We start from the raw sequence: 13414 nt of genomic DNA, 5'->3' as shown, positions 1-13414 counted from the left end.
TTCCTTGCCAACTCTTGTTTCTTTCTGTGTTGGGGAGTCTTTGGTTTTTGTTCTGATTTGACAGATAAAATTGTATGTATTTAGTGTGTACCACATGATGTTTTAAAATACATTGTGGACTGACTGAATCTAGCTAGTTAACATATGTCTTACCTCACATAGTTATCATTTTGGTGGTAAGAAAACACTTCACATCTACTCTCTTTGCATTTTTCAAGAATACAATATATCATGAACTAAAGTCACCATGTTGTACAATAGACCTCTGGAACTTACTCCTCCTATCTAATTGAAGTTGTCTATCTTTTGAGAAACCTCTCCCCAAGCCCTGCATCTGCTATAATTTTTAATAAGCATGTATCAAATATAAGAGATAAATCGGTAGATTTCAAATTCTGGTATCTCCTGAAACATTTATGAAACTGATGTTTTAAAAACAGAAATGCTAAGGCTACACACTAACCAGAGATTCTAATTCAGTAAATGATGATTCTCTGACACTCTCTCCTGTTTGAGAATCACTGAGTTAAATGACTAAATGTTTTTGCAAATATTTAAGAAATGATATTACAACTTCATTATGTTTTGTCTTTTGTAGATTTAGTAAAAAAGGATGTCATCACCATGATTTTTCATACGTTATTGAAAAGTAAGAAATTTTTTAACATAAGCACTGAGTTTTATATTAACGGAGTACCAATACTTTACAATCAGTACTTATTCAGTGGATTATTGTTAGCATCCATGTGTTCGGCTTGACACTGTGCAGTCAGTTTTAGCATTAAGCAAAATGTGTAGATGGTATAGTTAACTTTCCTGAAACATACAAGAGTCAGTCTTCCCCCTTCAATGTAATTGGATAAGCAAAGCAAGCCTCATTTACATATATGTAGTCTCAAATCTCATATTGCTCCCTGTAATTTAAGGAAGACATACAAGAATTTTTTTCCTTACATAATTTTTCTCAAATTCTACATGACTGAAGCCGGGTGCAGTGGCTCATGCCTGTAATCTCAGCACTTTGGGAGGCCGAGGCAGGTGGATCACCTGAGGTCAAGAGTTCAAGACCAGCCTGGCCAACGTGGCGAAACCCCATTTCTACTAAAAATACAAAAAACTAGCCGGGCATGGTGGCTTAAATTCTACAAGACTGTAGTTCAGCTAGTTAGAAGTAATATATTTACCCAGAAAGTCCTGACATCAAATATTCTACTAACTGAATTTTTTTCTAGATTTTATATTTAATTGTATGCATATTTATTTTTAATAATGTGATGTATTAAAGATATAACTAAATAAAATTTGACTTTTACCTTTGTAAGATAAAGATCTTCATTTTAAAATGTTAAATATTTATTAGACTGTCAAAATATAGAAGTCCACAGCCTCTGAAATATTTACAAGCATCTTTGAAAAGCTGTGAAATTTTCTAATTCTAATTAGAAATTATTATTTAAAATAATAAGTAGTCTAATTTATTAATTAAAATAAATGAAAGAATGTTTAACCAGTAGGCATATTCTTTAAGTGATTTCATTAATTAAGGCAGGGTGGAGAGTGGCCCAGCCTAGATGCTCCGGGTTGCAATGCTTAGTGAAAGCCATTGGTGAAATACAAGGATGAGAAGAAAATGTTTAATAGTTGATGAGGACACCACCTTTTAGTGTCTAGCTGGCAGCTGCACCTGAAAGGCAAGAATATGAAATAGACTCTGTCACTGTGATGGGGGTTTCCTGAGTCTGTCCCCTGCAACGTGGTAACATATATGGAACATGTGGCTGGAAACAGTGATTCCAGTGTGAGGACTGAGAAGACAGGGAATGTGGGGGAGGTGATTTTGAAGGAATAAGTCCTTGAGTTCATGAACGTGAAGCATTCCACTCTCGTGAGAAATCTAAATTAGGAAACATCTGAAGTTTTAAAATACACATCTATTGTTACTGATTCTGATGTATCTTATTCTTTCATCTGTTAATATTTTGGGAAGAACTGCACTGGAATAGCACAACGAACGTGGGCTTTATTGTCACACATCCTGCTCAGTAGTAAAGCAAGGTCTGTAGCCTTGAATGAGTTTCACACAGTTTCTGAGAATAGTATCAGATCTACAAAGAGAGGACAGTGATTCACACCGTAGTGGTTGTAAGAACGTGTTAATATGTGTGGATATACATGTAGAAAGTGCCTCAGTATTTCATAATTATATTTATCTGTTTGACCTTTGTGATACCTCCTTACCTAAACAAAGTCATGGGTTTAGTTTTAAGTTTGAAAAGAGGAAAGAGAAATAATGAGGAATGTCTTTTTCACAGGTCATATCTGAGGCATCAGCCATCAAAAAACTTGGTAAGAAAACGATAAAATTCTGTCAATGGACCAAATATATAAAATCACTAAAGTATTTTTCCTTTTCTAGAGAGTAAGGTATATTTGGGGAGAATATGGCTGCCCTCTGAGGCTTGACTTCACAGAAAAGTTTCAACCTGTGGTTCAACTGTAAGTATATTCTCATCAACATTTTAACTTATATTGAACATTTCAAACTCAAAGTACGAAAACGAGACTAACTGATCACGCATCTAACAACACGTATTTTTGACTCTACTCAATACATGTGAGACTCGGTTTTCAGTACTAGTTATACAAAGCTGGGCCGTGATGGTCCCTGCATGTTGAGGGACATCACTATTTGGCAGCTGAAATTTCAATGGGTAAGAGAGCTGAGAGCCTGCCTGTCAGGGAAGCCCTTGCTTTATCCCCTCTGAATCTCTCCCCAGGCTCCTACCAGCACCCCTGCCTATTTGGTAGGAACTACCTTCCCCAGGTGATATAACTTCTCTTTCCACAAGCCAATAATAAATGAAAGCTTATAAGGAAAGAAACTAGATTGCCGACAAGTACATTCAGGGCATTTCAAAAATATTATCCCTAAATCAATTCTTATAGACAATATTTCAGCCAGGTACGGTGGCTCACACCTGTAATCCCAGTGCTTTGGGAGGCTGAGGCAGAGGATGGCCTGAGCCCAGGAGATCGAGATCAGCATAGGCAACATAGCAAGACCCTGTCGTTACAAAAATTAAAATAATTAGCCAGGCATGGTGGTGTGTGCCTGTGGTCCCAGCTACTCAGGAAGCTGAGAGGGGAGGATCACTTGAGCCCAGGAGGTAGAGGATGCAGTGAGCCAAGATTGCACCACTGCACTCCAGCCTGGGCAACAGAGTGAGACCTTGTCTCAAAAAACAAAAACGAATAATATTTCATAATAAAAATATGAATGAAATGCTATTAGGAAGACTTTTCCAAGTGATTTTTTATTTGTTTGCTTTCGTCTCTGACTTTATTCTTTTATTCTTGGCTTATTATTATAAAAGTTATACAGCTTGTTACAAAATTTAAAATATAGAAAAAATACGAGGTAAACGACTCACATTTCTAAATTTTTTGCTATTGTAAATAAATAATAGTGAATATCCATTCATGTACATGTTTGGTCACGAGTCCAGGTATGCTGTTAGGGTAGACTGCTGGAAGTAAAATTCCTATGTCTAAAACATCAACAAAATGTTCTTAGTCAAGGCTTTCAGCTTTTGGGGACCTCCTAGGCTGCAGACAGCTTCTGAGATCTCTCAGGGTGGGTAGGTATAGAAGTAATGAATCAGACGCTCCAGTTTAGTTTTGCTACCAGAACTTTTCCCACTGGGATCCTGCAGGCCTCTGCCAGCATGGTCTGGCCCCTAACCCTTGCCCATGGCACTTCTAAGACTCTACCATGTGCCCTTTCCATCTTAAATCATACTCCAGCAGTCCGTCTCTCAGAGCTCTCCATGCTATCCAGCTAATCTGCTTGCTTTCTTAGTTTTGATCTTCTTCTAGACACCCAATCATGTCACTGCTTTTCCTGGGCACCTGAAGCACTGCTTTCCCTACCAGAGGCCTAGTGTGTTTGTGTTTTCGTGTTTGTTTATGTAATGCTTAACCTGCCAAGTTTAAAAAATCTTAATCTTCTTTCTCAGAGAAGTGCACTCTTCAGTTCATCATTGCTAAACACCTACTTTACACCAAGAACGGTGCTAGGCCCTGGAAATGGAAAGATAAGTGACAGGATTTCTACCCTCAGAAGCAGAAGAGTCTGATAGAGCAGATAAACATATGCGCAGATATGCTGAGTGTAATGACAGAATGGAGCAGTGTGGGTGGATAGTATTGAAACTCAGAAGATTCCAACCCAGCTATAAAGAGAGCGAGGCTCTGGGAAGTGTTCCAGAAGACTTGCATTTGAGCTAAGTCACTGAGTCTTATGGATAATGAGTATTTTGCTAGAGGCAGAGGAGGGAAGGAGAGAAGTGGGGAGAGTAATGTTGAATTCTGCTGGGTAAGTCTTTCAAGTAAAACAGACAGTTGGAGGAAGAAAATCTATAGTTCAAACGGTGTGATATTGTTGAGGCAAAAATTAGTCATGAAGTCTCAGGAGAAGAGGCCAGGAAGATAGCTAGGTGGATTCCACACCACGGGAGGCCTTCTATCAAGTCTTACGGTGGAGTGGCATGATCAAATATTTGCTTTAGGCTGGGCACAGTGGCTCACGCCTGTAATCCCAGCACTTTGGGAGGCCGAGGCGGGCGGATCACGAGGTCAGGAGATCGAGACCATCCTGGCTAACACAGTGAAACCCTGTCTCTACTAAAAATACAAAAAAAATTAGCCGGGTGTGGTGGCGGGCACCTGTAGTCCCAGCTACTGCGGAGGCTGAGGCAGGAGAATGGCGTGAACCCAGGAGGCGGAGCTTGCAGTGAGCCGAGATGGCACCACTGCACTCCAGCCTGGGCGACAGAGCGAGACTCCGTCTCAAAAAAGAAAAAAAAAATTTGTTTTAGCTAGTTCTCTCTGGGAGAGGGGTAGAGGATGAATTTCAGAGAAACAAATCTAAGTAGGGAGACCAGCTAGTCAACTGTATTGGTAGTCCTGGTGAGGTAGGAGATCAGCAGGACTTGTTTTCACAACCCTGCCGATCAAAACAGGATGTAGCCAAGAAACTGGCCAAAACCAGCTAGCACTTGGAATTATAATACATTTGCATAAGACATTCCCACTGGCACCATGACAGTACAAATGCCATGGCAATAACTCAGAAGTTTTCTTATATGGTTCCAGAAAGTCCCTTCCCCCCTTCTAGAAAATTCTTGAATAGCCCTCCCCTTATTTAGCATATATTTATGAATAGGTATAAATATAGCTAGCCAGCAATCCATGAGTGCTACTCTGCCTATGGGATAGCCCTGCTCCGTCTACAGAGCAGCCATTCTGCTGTACGCTTCACTCTAATAAACTTGCTTTCTTTCACTGTCAGCTCCATCTTGAATTCTTTCCTGAGTGAAGCCAAAAAACCTCCCAAGCTGAGCCCCAAGTGTGGGGTTCACCTGCATCACTAGGAAGAGAAAAACAGATGACTGAAATAGCAACAAGGACAAAGAAAAAGAATCCTGTATAAGAAAATTAGTGATTATACACACCGGGGCCTGTCGGGGGTGGGGGGCAAGGGGAGGGAGAGGATTAGGACAAATAAGTAATGCATGCAGGGCTTAAAACCTAGATGATGGCTTGATAGGCGCAGCAAACCACCATGGCACATGTATACCTATGTAACAAACCTGCATGTTCAGTACATGTATCCCAGAACCTAAAGTAAAATTTAAAAAAAAAAAGAAAATGAGTGATTGTAATAGGCAGGGCTTGATAATTGATAGATGTGAGTGGTAAGGGAAAGAGAATGAGGAACATGAATGACTCAAAGGTGACATTAGTTAGAAGGGATCCTCCACAAACTTCCACTACCATATCTGTCCATCCTCAAGCAACTGTACCAGGAACTCTGTCTGCCTTCCTGTCACTATAGATGAACTGTCTGTGCATCTGTCTAAGACCTGTCCCTCCATTTGTAAGCTAGATCCCCACCAGTTTTCCTAATCAAGAACATTGCTCCTGAAACTGTCCTCCTCTTTCTCCTGTATCATCAACTTTTCCCTCTCTACTGACTCATCCTACAAATATACAGGTCTTTCTCCCACCAAAAACCAAAGCAAAACAAAATTAACAAACACAATCACAGAAAAACCCTCTCTTGACCCTACTAGCCCTTCAGCTTCTGTGGTCACTCTCATCAACTCTTCTCCCATTCTCTCCCAAATCGCCCTCAGCCTGGTTTTTGTGCTCACCACTCTATTGGCACTGGCAGCCAACATGATCAGTGACCTCTATTCAGCTAAACCGATGGTCAATGCTCAGGTCCCACCTTCCTTGATCTCATTAACAAGAATTGACACGGTTAATCATTTACCCCTACTTGAAATATTTTCTTCATCTGGCTTCCAGAATAGCTCATTCTCCTATTCTTTCTGCTTCCTTGCTGGTAGCACCCCCTTAATTACTTAGTTCCTCCCTGATTTCTTTTTTTTTTTTTTCATGATCTGGGATTTTGTTTTTAATTTTCTTAAGTCTTACGATCACCTATAATTTATAATTTTGTATATAGCTCCTCTACTTTAATCCTTTTAACAAGTTGGCAAAGCACCATTGCCAATCACACATACACAGTAATTCTACAGTTCTGTGTTTTTGAATAGCTGTTTAATGACAATCCTAAGTTAAAACTTAGTCCAACTTAGTCAAGAGTCTGAAAGCAAAGTTTAACTTGCTACTATTTCTTGTCACACTGACTTTTAAAAGGTGACAAGTGTCATCTATAAGTGTGAGAAGTGTTTTTATTTGATATTACACATAAACCATTAAAATGCCCTTCAATAAGTAAAAGGCAGCATTTTAGATACAGGGAATTCTAATTAGATGGGCAGAGTTAAGACCAAAAACATAAGCATTGCGTTCTTATCTTTAGCCCTTGCCTTTCACAGGCAAATGAACACAAATTTAAAGAACATGTGAGTCTTGCTTGGTTCTGAGACAGTGCAAGAATTTTTCCAGTATTAAAATATATTCATATAACTAGTTATACACATCTAAATTAAAAACCAGTCTCCAGTAGGTTTGGGGATGGCATTCTCGTCTTTGTGAAAAGTTGAACATTACTCATCAAGCCCAATCATATCTGTAGAAGGGGAAACAGGGATAGCATTTACTGAGTCCGAATTACTGTCAAAATTCAAAAAAACTGATCATATTCATTTAACCAGAAGCCAGTCTTACTTATCAGGGCTGTCCAACAAAAATATTCTGCCAGTCATACACGACCTGAACCCTGGTATATTAGATCAATTACACTACAATAACACATAAAATCATGAGACAATTCTGGTTTCTAAGTAAATAAGGCAGTGACCAATTCTTTCTGCCTTCCTTTTAACACCAGTGGAGATCATTTTTGTTCCAGGGATGTACTACTTGGGATTCTCCGATTGCTCCTTCCGTAGATGATGCATTTGTTCTTCTTGGTGTCTGTGTACAAGAATCCAGCCACCTCACCTGTCTTGCACCCACAGAGACCATGGAGATTGGGCCCAGTCTTATGCTTGACTCCCTTTTCCACGGTGTGGCACTGGACACACTTCTAAACAAAAATATTTTTGCTTTTTTCAACATCACCCATATTTAATTCTCTCTTTTGTTGCTCGCACTACAAAGGTTCCCGCTCAGAAGCTTGACATCTGGCTCTCTCTCTCCCTGACCTCTTAGTGTTGGAATGCCCGGAGGCTCAGGGATTTCTTTTCTTTTCCCCATCTCAACTTTCTCTTTGAATGTTGTCATCCAGTCACATGGGCCAGGATGTCTCAATATATTGATATATCCCAACACTGCATCTACAGCCTGACCATCTCCCCTTGTATCTGTCAAGTATGCTTAGGCTATGCTGCAGTAATAAATAAACCCTAAAATCCCAGTGCCTAACTCTCCATGCCATAGTCTGATATATAGAACTACATCATCTGGACATGGTCTCTCCTGGTTTGCCGCCGTGTCTGGGAAAAAGACTGGAGGATTGTATGGGATGTTTTAAAGGCTTAGAACTAGAGGTGGTTTCGACCCACATCCCATTATCCAGACAGAACCTATTGCCATGGCTCAAATCTAACTGCAAGGTGGTATATAAAATGTAATCAGATACAGTTCCTGAACCCCAGACTGACACATCCACTGAGATGCTAAATACATATATCACTTTTGCACTTAGATGTCAATAGATATATCAAACGTAACCTGTCCAAAACTGAACTCCTGATCTTCCCCTCAAAACCTGCTCCACCAGTAGCCTTCCCCATTTTAAGTGATAGCAACTCCATCCTTGCTCATCTGGCCAAAACTTTGGAATCTCCCTGACTCCTCCCTCTCTCATACACCCTACATCAAATCCATTAACAAAGCCTATTGGGTCTATCTATTTGTCAATGCCTGCTATTACAGACCCAAGTCATCACCACTGACCCGGATTATTACAACAGGCTTTTTGTTGCTCTCTCTGCTTCCACTCTTGCCTCCATATAGCAGCAAGGGTAAAACCTTGAAAACAAAGTCAAAGCACATTGCTCCAAAGCTCGAAATCCTTATCATGGAGTAAAAGCCAAGACCTTACAATGACTTCCAAGGTTCTATTTGATTTTCTGCCTCTGTTACCTTTCTCCCATTAAACTTCACTGCACTCACTCAGATGCAGCGAGTGGCTTCCTTACCGTTCCTCAAGTAAGAGTAGTTTCTACACAATGGTGAGAAGAGAAGCCAGACTGCAGGGGGTTTGCAAAATCAATGAGAAGTTTACAAGTAGAGGCAAAATATAGTCTACACTTTTTCAGCTTTGGGCTGGAAAATAGAAGAAAGAGACAGGAATTTACCTATAGAGAAAAACACAAAATATGACCTGGATTTTTTTAAAGAGGAAGATAGATGAGTATGTTTACAGTTTGAGGATAAAGAAAGGAAGGTTAGAAATGAGTCATTCTGATTATAGTAATATAGCAGACTGAGCTAAGTTGAGTCACTCCCTCAACTTAGGACGTGACGGGACTCCCTCCCGTGATAGACACGTCATCCTGCATAAAACATAACAAAAATACTTTGTACATAACTAAGCTTGAAAGAAAGAAGGCAGACTCTCAGAAGCGAAGAGAAAACTGAAAGTTAGAGCAATGCTCTTCAGCCTACCTGTGCGATCCAGGGGTACTGGCCCAGGATAATGGAACTAGAAATTGGAAGCTGGATTTGCAAGCCCCTGTGAGGCCAAGAGGCTCTTTCACAAATTCAGGGTATATTAAGAGCTACCTAGTCCAAAAAAAAAAAAAAAAAGAGAGAGAGAGAGAGAGACTAGAAAACTCTGCTTAATGCCCAGGTCGTCACAAGGAAGGTTGTAACCTACATGAATTTGTAGGCAAAAACATACCTCCTATAAGAATGGGAGATGTCCACCAAAATGTTCACCTCAGGCCTCCTATGGATCTGAACTTACACCTAATAGGAATAGAGTTTAGTCACAGAAAGTGCCATATGAAAAATGAAGCTAAAAACTATCAAGTAGCCTTGAAACCCCTAAGCAAACCCCTTGAAACAAAGGTAACTGGAAAAGCAAATCCAGAGACATAGGATTCTCACTGGAAAAGTCACCACCATCAAAGAATCGATCATCTAAATTTAAAAACATTTAAGGAAATGGACCCCCATGAGGGCGAGTCAGCAGATAAAATAAGTTGAAAAATGAGCACACAAAGCAAATGCTTAAAAATAACAGAACAATCTGAATAATATAGAAAATGTGTTCAAAAATGAATAAAGAGGAAAAATAAAATAGAAATCATAAGGAAATAATGTGACTATGAAAAGAAAGTAGGCATATTTTAAAAATTTTGAAATTCTAGACATGAAAATGTAGTCATTAAATTCAAAATTTTAGACATAATTAGATTAGATATTAGATTAGATAATTAGATAATTAGATTAGACATAACCAGATTAGATATAGGTGGAGAGAGATAATTAGATAATTAGATTAGACATAACCAGATTAGATATAGGTGGAGAGAGAATTACTGAAAAAAGAGGGATGTGGAAATTAACCAGGATGCAATACAAATAGGTAAACAGATAAATAAGAAAGAGGGTAAGAAACAATTTCAGCAGAAGGACAAATTTCAACATGTGCTTAATAATTTTTTCCAGAAGGGGAAATTACAGAAAGTGCGTTGAAAAGAGAGGCAACATTCAATGAAAAGAAATAAAATATGAAAACTTTTCAGAATTTAAGGCCCAAGTCAGAAGGTTGAGGATTGGCATGAAGTCTCAGATACCTCAGAATGAAGCCATAAAACAGCAAAGAAAAAGGGAAAATCACATACGCTGTCATATAAATAAGACAGATTACCTACAGTGGAATGTCACCTAGACTGACAGATTTCTCACCAGCAAAAATAGGATAAATATAACTGGGGGTCAGATGATTAGCCATGAGACTGGGCTGAGTAGGGAATGAAGAGAAGGCAGGGGAGAAATGCTGTGTGAGAAAGCAGGGAGGGCTGGGCGCAGTGGCTCCACCTGTAATCCCAGCACTTCGGGAGGCCAAGGCGGGCGGATCACTTGAGGTCAGGAGTTCGAAACCAGCCTGGCCAACATGGTGAAACCCCGTCTCTACTAAAAACGTAGAAATTAGCCGGGCATGGTGGTGGGCGCCTGTAATCCCAGCTACTTGGGAGCCTGAAGCAGGAGAATCGCTTGAACCCAAGAGGCAGAGGTTGCAGTGTGCCAAGATCGCACCACTGCACTCTAGCCTGGGCAGCAGAGTGAAACGGAAGGAGGGAAGGAGAGAGAAGGAGGAGAAGGGGAGAAGGAGAAGGGGAAGAAGGGGAAGGGGAAGGAAGGAGGAATTGGGGAACTGGAAATCTCTATGAGGTCAAGGGGCAGAAGAGAGGACAAGTGGGGGATGGGAGAGGGTGAGGTGGGAGAGTAGTCTACTGGAACAGCACTATTTGGGATTTTTGTGGCAGCACTTGTTTCTAGAAATAACTTATTTGTCTGCTACTAGGAATCACTTGATAAAACCTTTTACTTCCAATTATCCTAAGATAATGAACTGAATACTAGAGGCCAACAACAGAGGGATAGATGGGTAAGGTCCATTGTCCAGTTCCACTGAATTATAGTATACATAGTTGAAAACCAGGTATCCGATCAGGTATTCATCAGAGGTGAATTTAGCTGCTCACTTTGAGACTCTGGCAGCCTTGAATCAATCAAGCTTTGAGAATCAGCAGCAGGGGTGGCCACCGGGAAATTAGCCCATAGTCTAGGTCTCTGGATTACAATAAATGCCTTAACGTTATAGGGAATGGCTCAGGTACAAGGCTCGGCAGAGTTTTACCGATAAAAGGACAATAGACTGACTGTCCAACACTCATAAGAAGGAAGCCAGTCCTGGGAGTGTGATCTAGCTGGGAACCCAAGTCATCACAGCTGGATTCAGAGTCCCAGGGCTTGCCTCACACTTACTAGCATTTGATGATGAGTCTATCACTCTCCAATCCCAAACTAGAATTCAGTGCCACAGAAGCAGCCCTAGAGGAAACAGTGGGGCAGGATTTCTTTGTTACCCTGCAGGGAGTTCAGGAACAGATATTCTGGGTGTTTTAAGCGTCCTGAGGATTCGCTTTAGTCAGGTACGGTAAGATATACAGACACGGAAATGGCCATCAGGAAGGAAGTGCATTATACATACAGATCCCTAGAAACTGGGGGCAAGGCATGCTCCATGGGGCCACACATGGAAACATCAGGGTCAGTCAGGAGGCAGAGGGAGTGAGGGGGAAATGTGGGCAGAGCCTTATTGCAGTTTCTGTTGGAAGGAATAGGAGAGGCAGGGTAAGCACGTTTGAAATTGGCTACTTTGAATAATTTCAGTGGGGCTCTGGGGACTAGGGACTCTCCCTGGTTGTAGGGTGTCTGCCTCTGGGGTGATGAGGGTAGGAGGATAGTAGCCCAGGGCTACTAATAAAGAACCCCCTTTCATAGGCAGGGGCTCCTGGAAGAGTTGGTTACTATCTCTAGGAATTGGCTAACCTTCCGCAGACCCCCTAGAGTCAGCAAGGCCCCAGAAGTTATGGCATCAGAATACAGAAAATTAAAGTCATGGTTAATACAATGGGATAGCCACAAGGATTTGTCTAATAGGTTTGCAGGTGCACAGAGAGGTCTCTTTCCCAATTCCCAAAATGGAACTACCATTGTGGGGAGGTTACAAATTGCAAGGAAGGGCTGCCAACTAGTAACATTTCTGCATTTCTTAGGCTTAATTAGTATTATACCCTACATTAAAGAACATTCATGAAAATAAGCCATGCTTATATAGACAAGTATTTTTTCAAATACATTCAATGATATAAATTAAACATCATTGTAAAAGATCTTTACAAACCCAGAAATTATGGGTCATGTAATTTACCCTTATTGCCACTAGATGGCACTGTAGCATATTGCTCTTGCAAAAGATGCCAGCTCAGTTCAATTAAGATTTTTTTTTTTTAATAAAACATATGGCTTGCAACTAGTTCTTAATAATGTAAGAATCTGGCCAGGCATGGTGGCTCACACCTGTAATCCCAGTGCTTTGGGAATCAGAGGCGGGAGGGTGGTTTGAGGCCAGGTGTTCAAGATGAGCCTGGACAACACAGTGAGACTCCCCATCTCTACAAAAGATTTTAAAATTTACTGGGTGTGGTGGCACATACCTGTAGTCCTAAAGTTAGGAGGATCCCTTGAGCCCAAGAATTAGGGGTTATAGTGAGCTGTGATTGTGCCACTGCACTCTAGCCTCTGCAACAGAGCAAGACCCCATCTCTAAAATACCAATAAATGGTAATAATTCAATAGTCTGATGACTTTTGGAAGATGCAAACATCCTGTTCTTTCCAAAGCTCCTAGAATTAGAGCTTTGCTAAAGCCTGACCCAAATCTCTGAAACTATACAAAAATACATGTATGCCTGCACATGTGTGCATTTGTCTGTTGCGAAAGGGTCCCAGAGCTCTCAGTAGAGTTTTTGAATTCTCTGTGGCCTTCCTCCCCGTCAGAAAAGAAGCCAAACACCAATCCTCCAATCCCTAGCTAGTCATGCCTGTTTGAGAACTAACCTTCTGAGTTCATCTCTTCATGACTTCTCAAAACTAAATAGGATGGAAAGAAAATAACTTCTCAGGTACCACTTTTTGACATTTAAAATTTTTGTCCCCAGTTTGTGAGAATGGGACAATAAATGCTTTTAATAACAAGGGTTGGGTGTTAGCAAGCTGTAACAGGCCTAGAAGGCCAGATACAAATGTGAGGTGAAGCAGAGATGGGGCAGTGAGTCAGAAGACACTGTCAAGGACCTGTTATTTTGTCTGATAGACACAGAGCAGTGAGTGCAGCAAGAAGCTCTACCAGAAGGAGA

At 40.7% G+C, this 13414-nt stretch overlaps 1 protein-coding gene across 7 annotated transcripts in view; it reads left to right on the top strand.

Moving 5' to 3' along the window:
• The window catches only part of CATSPERE (catsper channel auxiliary subunit epsilon), a 177148-nt gene that overhangs the window by 127339 nt on the left and 36395 nt on the right, over positions 1-13414 (top strand). For all 7 annotated transcript variants that reach the window (XM_063707110.1, XM_063707105.1, XM_063707103.1 and 4 more), the window contains 3 exons: positions 599-649; positions 2313-2346; positions 2417-2496. In XM_063707110.1, the coding sequence (XP_063563180.1) occupies positions 599-649; positions 2313-2346; positions 2417-2496 (165 nt within the window). The remainder of the gene's footprint in view (positions 1-598; positions 650-2312; positions 2347-2416; positions 2497-13414) is intronic.

Source organism: Gorilla gorilla, chromosome 1 (assembly GCF_029281585.2).
Source record: "Gorilla gorilla gorilla isolate KB3781 chromosome 1, NHGRI_mGorGor1-v2.1_pri, whole genome shotgun sequence".
Taxonomy (NCBI): domain Eukaryota; kingdom Metazoa; phylum Chordata; class Mammalia; order Primates; family Hominidae; genus Gorilla; species Gorilla gorilla.
This window is presented reverse-complemented; position numbering and strand designations above follow the sequence as displayed.